At 35.5% G+C, this 22049-nt stretch overlaps 1 protein-coding gene across 6 annotated transcripts in view; it reads right to left on the bottom strand.

The window, feature by feature from the left end:
• TCERG1 (transcription elongation regulator 1) overlaps positions 1-22049 on the bottom strand; it is a 60890-nt gene that overhangs the window by 19442 nt on the left and 19399 nt on the right. For 3 of the 6 annotated variants that reach the window (XR_006202556.1, XM_042938471.1, XM_042938490.1), the window contains exons 6-15: positions 21344-21406; positions 20005-20205; positions 18922-19034; positions 18081-18169; positions 10099-10259; positions 8774-8830; positions 8557-8623; positions 7410-7460; positions 5930-6065; positions 4985-5074 (exon numbers count right to left, since the gene is read on the bottom strand). Coding sequence is in view for 5 of the 6 variants with exons in the window: in XM_042938471.1 (XP_042794405.1) it covers positions 4985-5074; positions 5930-6065; positions 7410-7460; positions 8557-8623; positions 8774-8830; positions 10099-10259; positions 18081-18169; positions 18922-19034; positions 20005-20205; positions 21344-21406 (1028 nt within the window). In the remaining variant the exon portion in view is untranslated. The remainder of the gene's footprint in view (positions 1-4984; positions 5075-5929; positions 6066-7409; positions 7461-8556; positions 8624-8773; positions 8831-10098; positions 10260-18080; positions 18170-18921; positions 19035-20004; positions 20206-21343; positions 21407-22049) is intronic. The other 3 variants (XM_042938479.1, XM_042938485.1, XM_042938499.1) reach the window with 3 other exon arrangements.

The raw sequence follows: 22049 nt of genomic DNA, 5'->3' as shown, positions 1-22049 counted from the left end.
AGGCTCTGAGCTGTCAGCACAGAGCCTGATGCAGGGCTTGAAACCATGTACTGCGAGATCATGACCTGAGCCAAAGTCGGATGCTCAACCGAGCCACCCAGGAGCCCCTTCTTTTCGGTTTTAAACAACTTTACTGAGGCATAATTGATATACAAAAAGTTGTTCATATTTAATGTATACAACTTGTGAGTTTGGAGATAAATATACATCTAGGAAACCACCACAGTCTATGACGTAAACATATCCACCTCCAAAAGGTTCCTCCAGCCCTTTTGATTTATTCTTAAGTGATATTAAAAACCCTTAACATAAGATCTATCATCCTAGCAAAAATTTCAGTATACGATACAGTACTGCTAGCTATAGGCACTATGCTGTACAGACCTTCAGGACTTAGGCATCCTGCATAACCATTTCCATTTCTTAATCTACATAATTACACAGTATGCTCACTTTGTGAAATTTATGACGTTTAGATTTTAATGTATGTATATTTTTCTTCAACATAGAAGTTTGTGAAAAGTAAGTTTGTGAAAAGTATGGGTGTGATACTGTGTTTTAAGAAAATGTATATATTTGCCATTTCCAACATGGATGGAGCTAGAGTGTTATGCTAAGCAAAATAAATCAGAAAAAGACAAATATCGTATGATTTCACTCATGTGTGGAATTTAAGAAACACAACAAATGGCAAAGGGAAAACACAATGGCAAAGGGAAAAGAGAGAAGCAAACCAAGAAACAGACTCTTAAGTACAAAGAACAAATGGATGGTTACCAGAGGGTAGGTGGGTGGGGAGGTGGATTAAATAGGTGACAGGGATTAAGGAGTGCACTTGTGATGAGCACCAGGTATACCTGGAACTAATATTACAATATATGTGAAGTGGAATTTAAATTAAAAAGAAAAGAAGAAGAAGAAAAAAAAAAAAAAAAATATATATATATATATATACATATATGGTCTCTGTCCTGGCTCCTGGCAAGAACTCCTAAAACCCTTTTAATTTCCTAAGTGATAGGAGAGACAGGAGCCTCTACTGTTGTACCTGGCTTTTGTCCTGTCGCTGAATTAGATAAAGGAGAAAAGAGCAAGTTTATGTTATTCATACCAAGCCCCTTTCAACTACATCAAAGTTAGTGTCAGGAGGTGATTTCTGGAAAGTCTCTCTAGATAACCACAGGATGGCAGATAGCTGCCAGTGGAATCAACCATGTGATTAGAACACTGGAACTTTCAATGGCTGGTGACTGAGTCCAATCACCAATGGTAAATGATTTAATCAACCATGCCTATGTAAGCTGTCCCCATAAAAATCATAGCCAAAAGCATTCAGAGAACTGCGAGCTTGGTGAACATATCCATGTACCAGGAGAATGGCACACTCCAACTTCACAGGGACAGAAGTTCAGGGACTCAGGACACTTCCAGACCTCATCCCACGTGTCTCATCATCTGCCGTTCAACTGTACCCCTTATCATATCCTTTATTATATTATAAACCAATAAACATAAGTGCTTCCCAGAGTTCTGTGAGCCATTATAGCAAATTATTAAAGCTGAGGAGGGGAACAGGGGAATCCCTGAGTTGTAGCTAAACTGAAGTGTGTAGAAGGTACTACTTGTGATAAGCATTTGAAGAGAGGGAAGGTCTCGTGGGTCTAAGCCTTTAATCTATGGGATATGATTCTAATTCCGTGTAGTGTCAGAATTCAATTTAATGGTAGGACACCAGCTGGTATCAGAGAACTGACTGATATAGAAAAATACCTACACATTTGACGTCCAAGTATTCAATGTATAGAGGAACAGTTTTTCAAGACACCTCTATTATTTCATTTCATTCTCATTTCAATTTAATTCAATTTATACTTTGATACTGATCCAGTAAAGAGTGGCCAAGATGGCCAGTTGACAATGAGTAACTATATTGGTAACGTATTACTATTTGTAATACATCGACCTTAAAAAGCTCTCAATAACACATACTACATTAAAATGCTTATTTTTGAAATAAGCTACCTTTTTTTTTTTTTTTTTTTTTTTTTTTTTAAGGAGGCTTCATGCCCACCACTGAGCCCAACACAGGGATTGAACTTACAACCCTGACATCAAAAGTCGGATGTTTAACCGATGGAGCCACCCAGGTGCCCCCAATTTTAAGTGTTAGCATAACTAGTCTCTACCTCAGAGTCTAATATCCTGCATGGAAATGGTCTGCTTCTGTTTAAAAATGTTATTCAGTTTAAAACTTTGTCAAAACAGGGGCACCTCAGCAGCTTCGTTGGTTAGGCATCCAACTTCAACTCAGGTTATGATCTCACAGTTCGTGAATTCAAGCCCCGAAGTGGACTCCCTGCTGTCAGCATAGAGCCCACTTCAGATTCTCTGTCTCCCTCTCTCTCTGCCCCACCCCACTCTATCTCTCTCAAAAATAAACATTAAAAAAAAACTGTCAAAACAAAAAACAAAACAAAACTATTTCTGACTCCTCAAGTGATCTTTTATCAAAAACAAGATTAAATGAAGAAAATCTTAAGTTAAAACTTATGGTTACAATTATATAAAATACTTCTAGAATGATGTAAAATATACATAAATATACAGATATACGTAAATCTACAGATAGCTAGAAAAGTAAAAGAGATGCACTTGCACACAGACATTTTCAATAAAATTGTTAGTTGTTTTAAATCAAAATACAAATTTCAGAAATGGAGTTACAAAGTGCAAATACACGACCTACATACTTAATATGTAACTTAAACTTAAATTTAACTTAAATATGTAACTTAACTGGTTTCTCCCTGATTTTACACTCTCATGCAAATAAAACTAACTACTAAAAAAGTACACATATTAATTCCAAATGTTTGCTTCTCCTTTCATTTCTTACACTCCAGTTTTCAGAATTTTACTCAAAAAGGATGAGAACCTTTAAGTAGTCTTTATTTAAATGGAAAAATGCTTGATATTTTTCGTCTTTTTAAGTATTACTCTTAATAAGAGGTAACACCATCAGCTTACAAAATGCCTGTAAAATTGGGAAAGAATTTTAGCTCTCAATACGCACTTGTAATTTAACTCGGAAACTATAACACTCAGCAGCATGAAGAGTCACATCACTAAGGTTTTAAAGTAATCCTTCAGGGATATTTAGGTTAAGCACTGCTGCAGGCGTTACACATATAGCAATGAACAAAGTTCCAGCCCTCAGAATTTATATTCTGCAGCCGGAGAAGACAGTAGATAATTTTAGATAATTAGAGCTGTGAGTGCTATAAAGGAAAGAAAGCAAAGAGACACATGGCTCAGAAGGCACTTGGACAAGCACCTGAATAAAATCCTGGGGCATATGCAAACACCTAGGGGAAGAACACTCCAGACAGAGGAAGAGCCAAGTATCAGAATGTACCCAGCTTGTTCAAAGCACAACAAAGGAACTGTTTAAAAATGTTATTTCTGTGGCCAGAATGAATGAATCTAAGACAAGACCTTCAAGAACTATGAAGATAAGAGTGTAAGTATAATCCTACAAGCCATGATAAAGAATTCCAGTTTTATCCTAAATGAAATGGTAAGCAATGTACATTTTTTGAGCAAGGGAACAGTAACAGTGCCTTAATTTGCCTCTTAAATGTAAAATTAGTCTGGCTGCTATGTGGAAAAAGAACTTGACTCCAAAAAGCAAGAACAGAAGGAAGCAAAGAGGTCAGTCAGGGGCTACACAGATGCTGAGAAATGGTAACGGTGCCCTGAACTACAGTGTTAGTGGGGTAAATGGTGAGTAAGTTGTATTTACAAGCTTTTGGAGGTAGATTTTGCTAACAGACTTGAAATGCACAGAGGGGAGAAGTAAGGAATCAAGGATGATTTATACTTTTTGATAGAGACCATTACACACAGTTTAAAACACACACACACACACACACACACACACACACACACACACACACACACCTACTGTGTTTGAAATGCAGATGCAAGTACCTTTGGAAAATCATGCTTTTCTATTACACAGACTAAAATACATGTCTGGCACAATGTAAATTTCCTCTCTTTATAAAAAGTTTGTGATGAGACCTACATGCATAATGGCACAAACAGTGCAGAGAATTACGCCAACTATTAAATTACAAATCAAGAATAGACTACCAAATGAAATCTTGTCGTAGCTCAATAGCCCTCTAGCAAGTAGTTCAACATACTCACCATTCTACAGAGCTCAGTGTCAGGGTGGTCCGGGTAACTCAGAAACTATGTAAGTTGGAAATGTGCAAGGATTTAGAGAACGAAGTGATCACTGTGAGAGGATAAGTATTGCTGAATCATCACAGGAATAATGGCACTCAATAACACGGCAAGTCTAATTCATGTTGACACTAAATGAGCAGAGACCCTGAAGTGTCCATCAATTCTTTAAGCTTATGATGAAGAGACATTCTAACAGATGGTGCTTAGATGTAGACTTGTGTGCTTAAAACGTAAACGGGTCTCTGAGTGTTGTCTACCTACCACACACACTCATGCATATATACTGGCACACAGAGGAAGGCTACAAGACCAGGGTCCAGTCATGGTCCAATCAGTCGGGTAGGATTGTAGGTGTTTCTTCTGCCTTTCTACTCGTCTGTATATTGCTATTTTTCTACTATAAATCTGCAACATTTGCCCAGTAAAAAGTAAATTAATAAACGCATTTAAAATGAATTTTGAAAACTCCCTGATACAACATCAGCATATTATGAGGCACAAGGACAGGATACTCATGAAGCAATACCCACGTCCATAATAAAGGCAAAAATATGCAAGTATTTCTGAGGCAGAAATGCCCACAGAGAGGGTAAATGTGTTCTAAGATATGAGACTATGCGTTTTGAGTACTGTGTGTGTGGGGGGGAAAGGATGGCATTTTATTCCTTACGTTTTTAAATTATGCTGTTAAGGGATATACATTTTTTAAATAATGTTATTTTCCTTTTACCTGTTTTCTCTCTTTAGGATTGAGAAGTAAGTACCGAGGATCAAAAACTATCTTGTGCAACTCCTTCTCCCACGTTGAAAAAGCAGACACCTTTAAAATAAAAATGTATTGCCTCATAATTAAGTTGGCTCTAAAAACATAAAGGTCATATAATTTTCCTTGAAATCTACAGGACATCTGCTTAAAAAGGAGGCATAATAAAAACCATACTGAAGTTTCCATCACTAATAAATGACAAGCAGTGGGAGGCTAGCAACAGCAAATTTCCACACTAATTGGCTCTGAACATTTCTGTATTATATACAAATAACACACACCTAATTACTCATTAAAATAACCACTACTGTGTGACATTTTAAAAATCAGTACATCAGAAAAAGCCTTGAAGATTTGCATTTTGATTTCCCATGCTTGCTCCAATCTTGTGAACAATGTTGCAATTTTAAACTGAACAGTTAAACTTATTCAAATGAATCTGTGAACATAACCAAAACGTCAAAACCCCTCTCAATTAAGCTCTATTAATAATATCATAAAGTACCAGTTCTCCTTTAACCAAAAGCCATTCTGAAAGTATTAAAAGAAAAATTACATATACCTTACCTATCCCATGTCGTCCGCCACTCTGTAATGTTAATACTCTGTTAATACTCATCTTATATTACTCACCAAAATTTAATGACCCAACAAATGTTGGATCAACACTTGACCCAACAAATAACATTAAATGTTATTTGTATTTAAAAGGACAGTAAAAAGGCATTTAGTCAAACATGATACGATGAGCCAAGAAAAAGGCTGCTTGAGAGAGTACAGTAATTTGATAGGCTTCCCTTACCTCCCCCCCCAAACATGAGCACTAACCTTAGATTTGACCTTTTAGCAAGACATATTTATATTACTTATACAAAACAGAAATATCTCCCCCAAAGATTGTTTTCTGACCCCTCTCTCTAGCAGCATGTCCTTGAACTGCTTCATTCGGGCCTCCAGAGGGACAATGGCCCTTTCTCGGGCAGCTTTAATTTCAGCTTCCATGGCAGCTTCTTTCTCTGAATCAATGTCTTTATTATCGTCTCTCCTATAAAAAATAAAATATAAGGCATCAACTGACAAAATATTAACAAGGAATCTTACTAAAATCTTTAAATCAATGGAATATTCAAGACTCACTACTGAGCAGCATATTTTTGGCAAAAAAAAATTATATTGAGGGTTTCAAATGAACTCTAAGGGATAGGCAACTTTCATTATAATAAAGTTATATGAGCTTCTAATGATGTTACAATGGCTATATTGTGCTGTCTCTCTGTCTGATACACAAAATGAACTACCTTACTTTCAAAAACAAACAAAAAAAAACTAACATTGCAATAAAACTCTATGTGTTAGAAACAAACAGCACAGAACATAATTTTTAGTTCTTGAAATGATATAGGAAAAATAGTATTTTCCAGAATGTTTTACATTATAGATCCGTAAAATATTTTTATCTAATAAAAACTGGTATAAGTCTTAGTAATCTCAAATATTTATTTTGAAAATAAAATGCAAATATCTGCAAACTTGGCCAAGTGGTTATGTGAGATATATACCTTACCTACCTGACATCTTTTTTACTCACTTTCTGGGTGGTAAGTTGAGATTTAAGTTGAAGGACAGGTCCCAGAGAGCAACATAGGCCCAGGAGTAGTTAGATGGAATTAGAACTGTTCATCAATGACTAAACTACTTCTTTTTCCTCCAAAAATGCACCTCAGGGCTAAGGACAACCCTGTTGCTGTATGGTACTCAAGTGAGATTGTAAACATGAAATTGAGTCACCTCTCAAACATCTGCACTATGAAGAAGGCCCATTCATATGAATAATCCAAAAGAGAAAGTAATTCAATAATATTTGGGTGTGTCTGAGCAGATCTTCCTCCTTAAATATGATCTGCTAAGTATCAAAATGAAATTGGTTCATACTCCCTACACAAACTTAAGGGAATTGGGAAAAACAAAACATCACAAATCTCAAAAGCATGCTATATAGGGAAGTGAAGGTAGCCCAAGAGATTTAAATGGCTAACCCGCAAATATGGTTAAGTGAGAGGTAATTAGCAATTTAGGGAATGAATCAAAAGAAATAGAAGACATAGTCCGTGACCTGCAGGAACTTAGCGAGATAGGCTGTGACCTAAGATATGCACAAAACAAACAGGTAAAAGTAATTTGCCAAACAATATACCCTCTTATAATAATTTATTTAAGAACTATTTAAATAAACAATTAAAAGACATCCAAGAAATATAACTAATGAAAACAAATAACCTTTACAGAATTATACTAAATGAAAATGTCACAATACAAACTATCACTATCTATCTCAATAAAAGAAAGAAAGAAAAACTAAGCCAGGAAAAATAGGCTTTTAACTTTGTACCTAAATAGAGAAGCTCGGGCAATCCACATAAAGGACTTCTTTGACATTCTCCTGATAAAAGCAGTTAAAAACCTTACAGAGTTGTCTATAAGAACAAACAATTAAAAACAACCTAAAAGTTTAACATTGTAGGAACATCCAAAATTATGGTTACATAAACAGAATGAATACAGTCATTTACAATAATTAAGAAAACAAATGTCTTATTCTAATTTTTTTTTTTTTAAAGCACACAAAGTCAGTTGATTACAACTAATAAAAGTATTTACATATTTGGTCAAGAACTAAAAAGTCAACTGCAAAAATGAAAATAGCTGTGTTACTTTGGTTGATTATGAGTGACTCTCTTTAACATCTTAATGTCTTTAATATTGTCACTAATGATTTTTTAAAAAGAACCACCCTTCCGAGGGTCTGTCTCACTGATTTCCTTGCCATAATTTGGCTGCATTCAATCTGTCCTTTTCAGATAAGGACTATGGATCATCCAGTTCCTAATAATGTCTTCAAACTTTCCGTTTTGCTGCTAAATAATGGTCCCATTCCTCCCCTCCTCCCGCCACAGCCAAATACCATCTACCCCCCACCTATGATCCCCCTTAATTAGTAACATTCCTATTTCACTCAACTACAGAGCACTGGCCAATCTAATGCTCCCACTTATGGCAGTCTCTTTCTCTCAAAGCTCATTCTAAGCTCACACGTTCCCTCTACACCAGGTATTAATAACCACAGACTCAAGGAAGAGCTAGGTGACAAGTATATAAAAAAAAGAGGGAAGTCTGTGTATCTATAACTATGAACTTTCTGAAATGGTGTCTGTTAGGGTCTACACTAAAGGAGGAAGTTCATTTTTTATAAAATTCCAGCTTAATGAATATCTGAAAATAATTTATCAACTAATTCCTAAAATGTCACTTGGCTTCATAATATACACTTAAATAACCAAATATTCTGCAAATCTAGCAACAGTAAGGACACCATTTCTACACTCTAAAGCAAAGCTTTCTAATATCAGGCCTTAGAGAGCAATCATGACTTCGGTCTCCTAACAACATACATATTAGTTGTCACATCCACAAACTGACTGTGACTTAATTAATAGCTATAATCTGCCTGAATTACATAAACTATAAGTATTACTTACTTCCGTTTTTTGGCTTTAACAGGTTCATCTTCATTAAGTTCTTCCATTAATTCCTGTTCTTCTTTAACTGTAAGATCAAATTTAATTAAACCTTGTCAGAATATAAAAATAAGCAAGCAACAATTGAAATACTTAAGTACTCATCCTTCTGCTACCCACTACCACAACACTTGCTTTAATAGTATGAAAAAGTAGGTACAATTTATAGTTCACTCACTTGCACTCATAGAGAATTGCCATTTTTGGATGGACAGCATTGTCGGGGTCGGGTGCCCTGGCAAAAACGTATCAGTTATTATTATGAAGTTACATGCACATATTACACAATCTTTTCTTTTAAAAAGTCACCGTTTCCATAACATATCCATCCCATAATATTCTCTCCTTTATAAAACATTAAACAAAACACAATTCTATACTTCTTATATTAATCTTCCCTTTATATTAAATTTCTAATTCACTTTGAAATGTTTATTCATGACACATGGGAAAAACTAATGCCTAGTGTCTTTAGCAACAGACAGGGAAAGTTTCACTGATTTGAAAGTGACTCCTAAGCAAAAAATGTAGCACCAAATATACACAATCCATGAAGACTTCTCAATTATTATAAATGACATGGATGAGAATTTATTTCATTGGAAGTATTAGTGATTCATTTATGCTTCTACATTTGATGAAGGGGGGCTCTATAAAAACAATCATATCAAAATGAAGGCAAATTACCAATAAAAAATATGCAATCAAAATTATGTATAAATATTGGTATTCATTATATACATTGAAATGCTGCCTGAACATGAGGTACCTTAAAAGATAATCTCTTAAAAAGGTTTGTCTTTATATTGTCAGAAATAAGGCTTGCCTTCCCTAAGTTTCAATTACTTTAAAAGACTAAGCTTTGGGGTGCCTGGGTGGTTTAAGTCAGTTAAGCGTCTGACTCTTGATCTCAGCTCAGTCCTGATCTTTGGCCAATATGGAGCACCACATCGACCTGCTTAAGATTTTCTCTCCCTCTACTTCTACCCTGACCCTGTTCGCTTGCTCTCTCTCCAAATAAGTAAACAAATAAACAAAAGACTAAGCTTTCATAGTTTACCAAATTTTGTACTTTACAGAAGTTTAATAACCAGTATTTTAAAAATACTCTGTACAATTTTATTTCAAAAAATATTACTATTTACAAAAGGTGCTAAAAGAACACTGAGAAATGTTTTAGTATTATTAATAAGCAAATAGCAAACCTTAGCAAAGCCAACATTATCTTGGACTAAAAATCTTGATGAGGCAATTAAAAAAACACACATATGAATATCTTACAAAAAAAACTGTCCAAATTCTCTATTTTTTTTTTTAATAACTCTGTTATTGAACTCAAACTAGCATCGTGGACTATTTCCCATTTCTCATGGACTATAGCCCATTTCTCAAATTTGTTATATTCCTTGAAAACAGCAAGCTTTCCTAAATGGCCTCATATTTTCTATAAAAATATTAAAAGAATGTTAAAATTAGAGGACAAATTCCTAATTGAAAACTTACTTAGTTTCTTTACTTCTTCCATTCCTTTTTTATGAGGTGGCTCCTGAATAATTTTGTCAACATCCGCCCTTCCAATCAGATCATCAGGTCGGTCCCACATAGAGAGACGGGTGGTAGGATTATAAAAGAAGACCCGCTCATCACCAGTCCAAACAACACACCTACAAATTGATTCAAATATCAGTTTCTCAGATTATGGAACATATTTGACACATAGGTCTCTTACTGTCATCCAGCTAAAGGAGAGGTGGTGGTGGTGGTGGTGGGGACACCTCCAGACAGCAGGAGTTAGCCAAACATGACTTTTAAAGGAGAGAGCTGACTGGCAAAGGTTAAGAACAGCAGCTCAACACATTAGTGGATAAAACCAGGAAAAGCAAAGTAATTCATATAATTAGTAACTTGGTCTGACTCACTCAATCTGAGAGTGCTGCATTTTTACCTACCACAAAAGATGAGTTCAATGGCAACAAACAAGAATGCTATCAAGCAGTTCTAAAGCTAAAGAACAGACCACAGCACAGTATCTATTACATAGTTCTTCTATATATTTCTTACCAAATCAGAATTTTACATACTCAAATGCAACCTGCTATGAAATCTTTAATATCTCATTATATCTAATACAAAAAATAAGAAAGTATTGACTGCACTATGATACCATAGCCCACTACAGTTCACTGTTCCTGTTAATTATAACAACAAATTCAGACAAAATAGAAAAAATAAGAACATAAGGGCTCTGTACAGTTTTTAAAAAATAAATATTTAAGTTTGGAAGAGAGTCAATGTTTACAGCAGCAACTGCAAGGGTGTAAATTTCCCACTTTTCCTCCCTGAAATCTCTGCCCCGAGAGCCCCGAGTCACACAGTAGCATGGTCAGAGTGGCAAAGACAGCAAAACTTCCAGTAGAAACCAGGTCTCTATGGTCAGATAATTAAAAGTTCATCAACAGCTGCCAAGCCAAGTTAATCCAGATGTTGAAATTATCAGACAAAACCTCTATTGCTGAAATAATCAAAGACTTTCAAGAAGCAATTATAACTGGAGTTCATGAGATGAAGAAAAAACCTGAATGAAAACATGGTTCTCATTACTGAAATAGAAACTGTAAAAAAAAAAAAAAAAAAAAAAAAATCAAAAAATTATAGAGATAGAAAATACAGAAATGAAGCAAAGGAAAAAGACAAGCCAAGAAACTTAGTCTTATACCACAGAGAACAAACTGCTGGTTACCAAGGACAAGGTGAGTGGGGAGAAGGGTGAAACAGGAGATAGAGATAAAGGAGTGCACCTGTGATGAGCACTGGTGTGGTATACGAGTGCTGAAGCCACTACTTTGTACACCTGAAACTAATATAACACTGCAGGCTAACTATACTGGAATTAAAATAAAACTAAAACGAAAAAAAGAAAAATACACAATTGAAATTCAATTTCTCTAGCATAGAGATGAGAGGAAATGATTAGTGAACTAGAAGATAGATCAGTAATTATCCCACCAGAAGAACAAAGGCAGTAAAAAGAATCAACAGAGATTCAGGAACTAAAGTGACTATGTCAAAATGCCTTATGTAAACGTCACTGGGATCCCAGGAGGAAAGGATATTGGGGCAGAAAAAAATTTTGAAGACACAATGCCCCCCCCTCCAAAAAAAAGTCCAAATTTGGTAAAAGATACAAATATTAAAGAAGCTCAGCGAACCCCAAGCAGGATAAACTTCATGAAAACCATACTTACAACCAACATAATCAACCTGGTAAAAATCAAAAATAAAGAAAAATCCTTGCTAGTTGCTAGTAGTTAAGAAAAACTATGGCACACTACAAACAGGGGAACAAGTCCAATGACCATGGATTTCTTACCAGATATCCTAGAGGCAAGAATACAGTAAAACAACATCCTTATAGTGCTGGGGTGGAGGGAAAAAACACTGCCAACCCAGAATTCCCTATACAGCATAAACATCCTTTGGGAACAAGGGCAAGAAAAGATATTCCCAGATGAATAAAAAATAAGAGACTTCATCTCCAGCTGACTATTAATGAGCATGGGGATTTTTTTTGGCGGGGGGAGAGGGGGGAATAATGGAAATGTTCTAAAATTGAATACGGTGATGGATGCACAATTCTGTGAATATATTTAAAATCAATGAGTTGTGCACTTTAAATGAGGGATGTAATTTATCTCAATAGTTATACTTTTAAGAAATAGCTAGACAAAAAAAGTATATGCTACAGGATTCTCGACACGATATTCTATAAAATACAAAGTAATCTAAAATAACAGAAAGCAGAGGGACACTTAAGGATGGGATTAGAGGGAGGGATGGACTACAAAGGGATACAAGGAAACTTTTGGGATTACTAGAAATGTTTATTTTGATTGTGGGAATGAACTTGAACTATTTCAGCTCATTGTACTTCGACAATTGTACTTAAAACACATAAAAATGAGAAATGTAACTTTTGATATTGGGGTTTAAGTTTGAGCCCCACGTTGTGTAAAGAGATTACTTAAAATCTTTTTTAAAAAACTGACAAAATGTGTAATGTACTACCAAACCAAAATCTTTTGTGGAAATGGACTAGATATGTTTTGTCATGGAATCCAACAAAAAAAGCAAGGCTCACCGATCCTAGGGAAGACAAAATGCTTCTACTTCTGATCTCTCTTTACAATTAATTTTAAAAGCATAGGGGAAGATAAGTGTTATTATGTTCCATTAGACTAACCCTGAAAGGGGTACCTGGCTGGCTCTGTAGGGGGAGTTTGTGACTCCTGACTCTCAGGGTTATGAGTTCAGGTCCTGTGATGGGTGCAGAGATTATTTAAAAATAAAATCTTTAAAAAATAATTTTTTTAAAAGAATAATCCTGAGATACTTAAGCCATCTTGTTAGATGTTTAACTTTACTGGGAAAAAACCTATCCTAAATTTTCTATGCCAGTTTTTAAAACACTATTTAACTGATATAAACAGTAGTAACTACTTTAAGACAGAGATTCTATTTTACTAATTGATGTTGGCTTCAAAATACCAAAATGTGCCAATATAGCTCCAATATAGCTCCAACAGTACTAGCGGTAAATGTGCAGTGACGTTTCAGAATTAACAGGGGAAATAATGGACAAAGAATTGTGTCAAAAAACTGCCCTGTGCTAATAATATGAAAGATAAAATGTTTAAGGGTGAAGTATACTACTATCTGCAACTTTTAACCCATGAAAAAAATAAGAATGGTTGGAGATGCATTGAGGGATGAAGCAGATACGATAAAATGTTAGCTGTAAAAGTTAGGTGGTCAATGTTTGGTGCTCGCTGTTCTAGAAACATTCAATGTTTCTCTCTGTTTCAACTTTTTCATAATAAAATCCCACCGTAAAAAAAGCTCTGGAAACAGCAACAACAAAAAACTTACAGAAACACAACAGCAAGCTAATTAATTAGTAGACCTGTGCCACTCTCAGTATATGCAGAAGAGAGTAAAAATTAAAAGATAAATTTTCCTAAGTTAAAACGCAACATGGACTACAACACACATAAAGCATGGCAAATACAGGCAGCCCTCACTCTGCACTTTGTGGGACACTGTAAAAATAACTGCAAGTTAAATCTGTATGATGCAATCCTAGTAAGCAATGGAAAAAATTACAGTTAGTCCATGACCTTTAAAAACTTTTGTTGAAACATTAAAAATTCTCTTAGAACCAGAAACTAAAATTTACTGATCCTAAGGAACACAAAATACTAAATTTGACCTCTTACTTTAAAAGAAATAATCAAACTAATGCTGTGAAATACTAGGGAAAAAAAAATCCCAACACAAGTAAGGGAAATATGAAACTTCATGTTTTACATTTAGCTTAACTCTAAAAAACAGTTCTTCAAAGAGCAACATCTGAAGATACCAAGAGATAGATAAATCTGATTATCCAAATGAAGTGGCATACTCTGCTCAGCTGAGTAATTTGTTTTTTCTTTTTTTAAGATTTTAAAATTTTTAAGTGTCTCTAGACCCAGCTTGGGGCTTGAACTTACAACCTAAGATCACAGACCAACTGAGCCAGCCAGGCACCGCATGAGTAATTTGTTTTGCTTAAAGTTACCACTTACCCATTTTATAAGAAATAGAAAATAATTAATTAAGGAATTAAAGTTCTACTGACAATACATTCTTCCACTGACAAAACTTGGAAAATCATCTGGACAAGCAGGTATCCTTCATGTATTCAGATGGACTATAAAAGCACTAGGAACACATAGCTGCATATGGGGAGGGGGACTTCTTAAGAAAGACCCAGAAGCTGTAAACAGAAGATCAATAAATTTGATTTCATCAAAATATAAAATTTATGTATGAGAAGACAGCAAAACAAAAATGAACAAATAGGGAGAAGCTGTAATGTATGTAAAAGTCAAAGGCGTTAAGAGAATGCATAATAAGCTCTCTCCTATCATTAAGAAAAAGACAAATCCACAAAAAAGATGAGGAAAACTGTGAAGAAGCTATCGACAGCCAATGAACATGAAATAAACTCAATTACACCATGTATTCTGGAAACATCCAATAGGACTCCTTTTCTTAAAAGGTTACCAAAGATTTAAATAGAGTATCCCTACACTGGTGTGAGGGAGAGAACACTGGTAGGCTATTGCAGGGAATATTAACTGGCACAGTCCAGCCTGTCCCCCCAAAAAACCTTTCTGAGGTCAACTTAGCAGTATCTACCAAACTATTAAAAAGGAGTATCACTTGATTCAGCAACTTCACTTCTAGAAATCAATCCCAACAGAAATGCTTGCAAGTGTTCACAAAGAGATATGTGTAAGGATATCCTGAATGTCAATTTTTGTAATGCTGGAGGGGTGGGGGAGGGAAGACAAACTAATCACCCATTTATAAAAAAAATTATACATTTATGGAAAATCATGCTATCACAAATATATTTGTACAAAAACAGCAAAATTTCTGGGACATATTTAGTAAAAAAAACATGGAAAATATATTGTTTTTAAGACACTATAATATGCACGCACACCACACATAAAACTCTATACACATGTATACAAACAACATAGCAAAGGGTCCAGAAGTTGTATGAAATCAAATTTTTATTAATGAGAAGGCTGGGTGAAGGTGGAATTCTGTAATTTTTTACTTCCTGTAATTCGTTCATATTGTATGTTTTTACAGATTCACATATTCTTTTCTAATATATGAGACTGACGAGAAAATAACTCAAAGCAGGACACAAAAACTATAGATATAAAACAGAGAAAAAGAGGTTTAGAGGATAATAAATACAAGAGACCTGACATGCAGATAACATGTTCCAGAAAAGGAAAAAAAAAACAGGTAAAAAGAAGCAATAATGAAACAAACTCCAAAAGACAATTTCACTCATCTGGAGAGAAACCCAAACTTGAAAACTGATGAGGCCCACAAAGCTTCAGCCTGGTCGGTTTGAAGTTGGTTACCAGCTTTTCATGTACAATACTCAAACTCAGAAACCACAACCTAGGAAAATATTCGTTGAATAGACTCTTTCCATAACTTTGATTATGGATCCATGGTAGATATTTTGCATAATTATTTTTAAAAATGAGGGGATCACATTGGTAAAGTGAAATATACAGAAAACAATTATTCCAAATGCCTTTAAAACACAGTAATTTGACTACACATCCCTGGAGGGACATATCCTGAACATAAAAATAACGGGGAGAAAAAAAAGCCTGAACGATCTTCAGTATCGCACTGTTAATGACAGTGTTGGTACTGTTATTGTGTGACCTGTTGTGTAAGCAAAGCAAATGAGGGGCACCTGGGTGGCTGAGTCAGTTAAGCATCTGACTCCTGATTTCAGCTCAGGTCATGATCTTAGGGATCCTGAGATCAAGCCCCATTCTGGGCTCTGGCTGGACAGCACAGAGCCTGCTTGGGATTCTTTCTCTCCTCCTTTCCCTGCCCCTTCCCCGCTCACTGAGGCCCACAAGCTCCCTCTCTTTCTCTTTCAAAATACATAAATATTCAAAACAAACAAAACAACAAAAAGAAAAGAAATAAATATGTCACTATTACTCAGAAACAGGATCTTCAGCAGAAAAGGGGATACTGAATTAAAACAGATGATGAGATTCAGTAAAAATCTTGTACTAAACCTGAACTGCAAGTAATGATATGAACTAATGATGTATCTTTAAATGTGTGCATGTTCAGTCTGTGTCTCCCAAAGAGACTTAATAATGACTTATTCAGTAATAACACCTATCCCTAGATCCTATAAATGCCACTTCCCACAAAAGGAAACCAGGCTCCACAGCAAAATGGCCAAATCTAGGTCTGAGACAGGAAATACATGAGGAAAGCCAGGAACATCTTTGCCAAACACAAAGTAAGGAAGGTATCAAAAACAGGGTTATAACAAAAAACCCTGGAGTCAACCTTAAGAGGTTTCACCCAGCCAAAGATGAAACAACAGAACTTCAATAAGGATATTAACTGTAATGGATAGAAACATATAAAATATATTAAGGGGCGCCTGGGTGGCTCAGTCGGTTAAGTATCTGACTCTTGGTTTCAGCTTGGGTCATGATCTCACAGCTCATGAGATCAAGCTCCACATCGGGCTCTGCACTGACAATGCAGAGCCTGTTTGTGATTCTCTCTCTCTCTCCCTCTCTCTGCCCCTCCCAAGCACATGCTCTCTCTCTCAAAATAACCTTTAAAAATATATATAGTTAAATGTATGAATTTACAATACTCAAACCAACTCATTATTCTGAAAACTTCAGCACTATTGACATTTGGGGCCAAATAATTAACTCTTGTAGGGAGCTGTCCTGCACATGGTAGGACGTTTAGGAGTATCACATCCCTACCCTCTAACGACTAGATCCTATACACTATTAACATCTCCCAAGTCATGACAACCAAAAAACATCCCCAGACACTGCCAAACATCCCCTTATGAACTATTCTTGCCAAAAAGATCAAATCTGAATCTCATTGTTTCTTCTGTATCTGCTTGATAGTTTGCAGGAAAATCAGGAACAGAAGACTCAAAGAATACCATCGGGATGCAACAATAAAATCCAGACTGTGAGTCTCCATATAACAAATATATTTATCTTTTAAATGACAAAAATGACAAAGAAAAAGCAATGAAAATACAATGGAGGGGAACCTATAGATTACTAGACTTAAGAAACAATTCACTACAACATGTGGACTGTATATGGATTACATAGGCTGGAGCAGGAACAGGAGAGAGAGCATTGATGCAGGTAGAAGGGCAAACCAAACAAAAGGAAAGAAAAAGTCTACCATTCAACTCTTCAATAAAAAGTCAACTTTATACAGTTCTATAAATGTAATCATGTATGTGGATATACACACAAAATCAATTTACAAGTATTTTAAACAAGAAAAAGTAGATTCAGAATCTCACAGTGGCTCAAGTCTGTAACTATGTATGATAAACATTAACGAACAGTACCATGAAAGGAGGAAGACAATGTAGCAAATGAGTTTTTTTTAGGTTTGAACACCAAAATATTCATTAGATAAAAACATCTACTTGACATATTTGTTTTTTAAAGCACCTTTTCTTTCTAGATGATAAAGTATGTAACAATCAAATATGGTAATTAAGAAAAAAAGAATTAAATGGGGTGCCTGGGTGACTTGGTTGGTTAAGCGACCGACTTCTGCTCAGGTCATGATCTCACAGTTTGTGAGTCTGAGCCCCGCGTCGGACTCTGTGCTGACAGCTCGGAGCCTGGAGCCTGCTTTGGATTCTGTGTCTCCCCCTCTCTCTGCCGCTCCCCTGCTCATGCTCTGTCTCTCTCTCTCTCTCTCAATAATACATAAACGTTAAAAAAAATTTTTTTTTAAATAATAAAAAAAAAAAAAAAAAAGAAAGAAAGAAAAAATAATTAAATAAAGTAACTTACTAAAGTAAGCCAAGTACATACCACGGAGTACCAGGAATAGGGGTAGTAGCTACTGGCTTTGCCTTCTGGGCAGCCTTTTCTTCTTCAGTCATCTCCTCTTCTTTGGGCTCCTATAGGAAATGATGTTACTCCCATTTATTTAGTATCACAAAACTATACTGAATTACTACACAATACAAGTAACACTGCAAACACCTCAAAGTGCAACCAACATAAGATTGGTTAGTAGCACATGGAGTACAGACTCTGAGTAAGAATTTCTAAGAAAATTCTAACTCCTTGCTCCCTAGACAGAGCGCATTCTACAACAGCAGATGCCAGCAACAGCAGATGGTTCTATCTTCCATCTGCTTAGGAGCAGAAATGGAGAACATAGTATAGAAAATTAGAGAAGACCTCTTCATTTAAGGTTATGTCTTTCTTCTGCTAACTTCCTTACTAATAAACATGACTACCTCTGGTCCCTGACCGAATATAGGAAGCTTTGAAAAAGCAGAGCTCTTTCAGTACTGTATAGAGATCATTCCATGCCAGAAGACAGATAAAATATAACATTCCCCAAATATAAAACTGTACTTATAATTTTACCATGTACCAGTCTATAAATAATCAGGAGGCTAGAGATTGGGTCCATGCTCTGGTCCAAGGCCCTTTCTTTCTAGGGGCCGTGGTTTATTATAAGAAGTAATTTAACACAATTTTCAAAGGAAAAACTACATGACAAACTTCAAAGAACCCTAAAATTTCAGAAAGAAGATTATAACAATTAAGTGAAACTGTATCAGATACGTTTTCAAATTACAAGTAAATTGTACCCAACAATTAATTCTGGCTCCCAGGTTAACGGGTCGTGGCCCTTTACCTCCTTTATCTCCTTTATTGGCTCTTCCTTAGGGTCTTCCTCCTCCGTCTCCATTGGCAGAGGTTCTTCAGAAGGTTCTTTAATTGGCTCTTTAATCTTCTCCTCTAATTTTTCTATTACAAAGTTAAGACAATGTCACTTGTTGGTTTTTGGTGTAACTTTCCAAGAACTTTCAGAGACTAAGCAGGTAAGATATTCAGAACCAGGGGCGCCTGGGTGGCTCAGTCGGTTAAGCAACTGACTTCGGCTCAGGTCATGATCTCACGGTTTGTGGGTTCGAGCCCCACATCGGGCTCTGTGCTGACAGCTCAGAGCCTGGAGCCTGCTTCTGATTCTGTGTCTCCCTCTCTCTGCCCCTCCCCCACTTGTGTTCTTGTCTCTCTCTCTCTCTCTTTCTCTCTCAAAAATAAATATAAAATGTTAAAAAAAAATTTTTTTAAAAAGGATATTCAGAACTAGAAGTTATTAACCACAAAGATGAAATGTTCTTCTCTGTATCATCATCAATTTCAATCTAAAGCACTGGTAAACTTCAAACTCCTCACTATACCATGAGAAAACTGTCACTCGAAAAGAACCACTCATTTCAGAGAGACATGAAGTCTTTCAAGCCATTCACGTATCATTTGTAGCAATGAGTCACTCTGTTGAAAGGGATGAGATACTAAGATACTTAGAAACAGGAACTGGTGGTAAGAAAATTTTGAGTCTTCTTCATCCAAGACTTCAAGGGCCTCCTGTTTTCTTCAGGACACATACAATATTCATATTTCAATATACTACCAATGTCAGTAATTACACAACGGAATAATTATGTAATTCCTGACAACAGAAAAAAAAAAATCTATGTGTGTGTATGTATGTGTAATTTAAGATGGATGAAAAAATCACAAACATGGAAGTGGAACTGGCTTTTTAAATAAATACATGCTTATGAATTCGGTAAAAATAAAGAATCCAACAACTACAGAATTAGCAAATCCTGCAAATGTGCTAAAAAGGAAGTAACTCGGAATTTCAAATAGCACTCTATTAATAGCATCCCAGTTTTTACTACGTCTCAACAAGTCATGAAAACTATACCTTTTTCCTTTAGTTCTTGGGGTTTTTCCCAGGTTGATTCTAATGTTCTATTATTATAATAGTATGTCTTTCCATCGGCTGTTTTATATTCAGTCCACTCAGAAACTGCTGTTGCTCCAGCTAAGGTAGCAGGTGAAGCCGCAATAGCAACCTGGGGATGGATCATAGGTACGATAGGAGGGGCCATTCCTGGCAATACACCTAAAAGAAGAAGCAGCAGCAGTTAGGTCCAAGCATCAAACTGCAATGCAAAATAAAACTCTAAGATACGAGCTAAATCCTTCTATTAAATATTAATAAATGAATGAGCAAGCTGGAACAAAAACAAATCATATAAAACGTGAATCACTTAATGCTATTTCCCTGTTCAGTTCTAAAGTCTAAATTCAATTAGATTCAGAAAATCAACTCAAGAAGTAACTTAAGAACAGTCAAAAATTCGGGTCACATTTAAGATGAAGTCTTAACCATAAACTATAAAAATCATGACACATTCTCTACATGTGACTAGAAATGTATTTTTATAAAGGATTTCTCAAATTGTAATGAAATCAAGGTAACAAGCATATTTCCTGAAGCAAAATTATTTCCTAGTTCTAAGGTACCTAAAAGGGTACGAATAAAATTCTCAGTTTTAAAGTAAAAGACTGAGTTCATTATCAAATCTACTTCAACAGATAAGTGATTTAGTCCAATGTCCTTTTTAAGTGTTTTGTCAGTTTAGTCTTTTCCTTAAAAAAGGTCATTTCTTCTATTTTTTTAAAAGATAAGCCAAGGTTAATATTCTTTTACAATACAGCTAAACAAGCTGATATTACACAAATAATTAAGGATATATGAATCCAAATTGAACAAAAACCCTCAAAGCCTCTTCTAGGATTTAAGTTTCAGGCAGCTATCTTCAATAACTTTACAATGTAAATTTATACTACACACACAAATATTCACACACATATACTCACTAGCATGCAAGCATAATCACATCACTTTACACATGGAAATGATTTTTTTATATTTAACTTAAAAACACAGATCAAAATAACAAAATTAAATGTTATGAGTATGAGAATGAAGTTGTTTACACTTATTACAAAAATTAAGATATAAAGTGATCTGACCTTATTTGCTTTTGTGAACCAAAGAAGCTAATACTACAGGCAATCGGGAAAATTAAGTGTTGGCCAAATATGACAACTGCATTTATACTGCTCATTAAAAAGAAAAATATAAAAAAATCCACTCACTTGGGCAAAAGGAAATAAATAAAAAGGATAAACAACAACATTCACTACCATGCCAACTTACAGACAAAACAAACTAAGATGGTTTTAAAAATTACCGGTCTTGGTGGTAGCGACTGTCTTTACATACGGGCAGCTGACTATTTGCATCATTGCTACACCTGTAAAATGGATAAGCAAGCATACGTTGGAAAGCTGCCATGGTATGTCGGCTACCACTGGGATTCAGGGAAATAATTGACCACTACAATTTAGGATGCTATTTCCAATGAAAAAGACCAAGAATGGAGTAAAATTTCTTTGTGTTTGACATTTTGTGGGAAGTAGTGCCAAATCTAAGGATAACTAATTCTAAATTATATCATCAATTACCTTTTTATCAAACCAGCTCTGACAATATTTGAAGGAGTCTCAAGAGTTTAAATTCAATGAAGGAAGCCCCTTCATTATACAGACGTAACAAGTTCTCACGTGGGACATTCCCCCACAGGACATCAAACCCATGCTGCTGCTGCTTAGATACCAGTGAAAGGCAGATGCAGCATGACACTGACAAGACACTTTCTCTGTGCTGCTAAGTGGGAACTACATGCAGAAGCTGAGGCACGGAGCGTAACCATGCAGAAGTAGAACAAGAGTAAGAAAGGACAAAGAGGGGTGCGAGAGAAAGGAAGACAGTAAGGTATGAGATGGATTCAAATATTCCACTGCAAATAACATTTTAAATAAATGGGCATAGATGAAGAGAAGGGTAGCATTCAGCTAATGACAAAATATCCATGTTTACTGCCTGCTCTGGGGAAC

Source organism: Panthera leo, chromosome A1 (genome assembly GCF_018350215.1).
Source record: "Panthera leo isolate Ple1 chromosome A1, P.leo_Ple1_pat1.1, whole genome shotgun sequence".
Classification (NCBI taxonomy): domain Eukaryota; kingdom Metazoa; phylum Chordata; class Mammalia; order Carnivora; family Felidae; genus Panthera; species Panthera leo.
The sequence above is the reverse complement of the archived record's forward strand: the minus strand, read 5'-3'. Positions and strand labels throughout refer to the sequence as shown.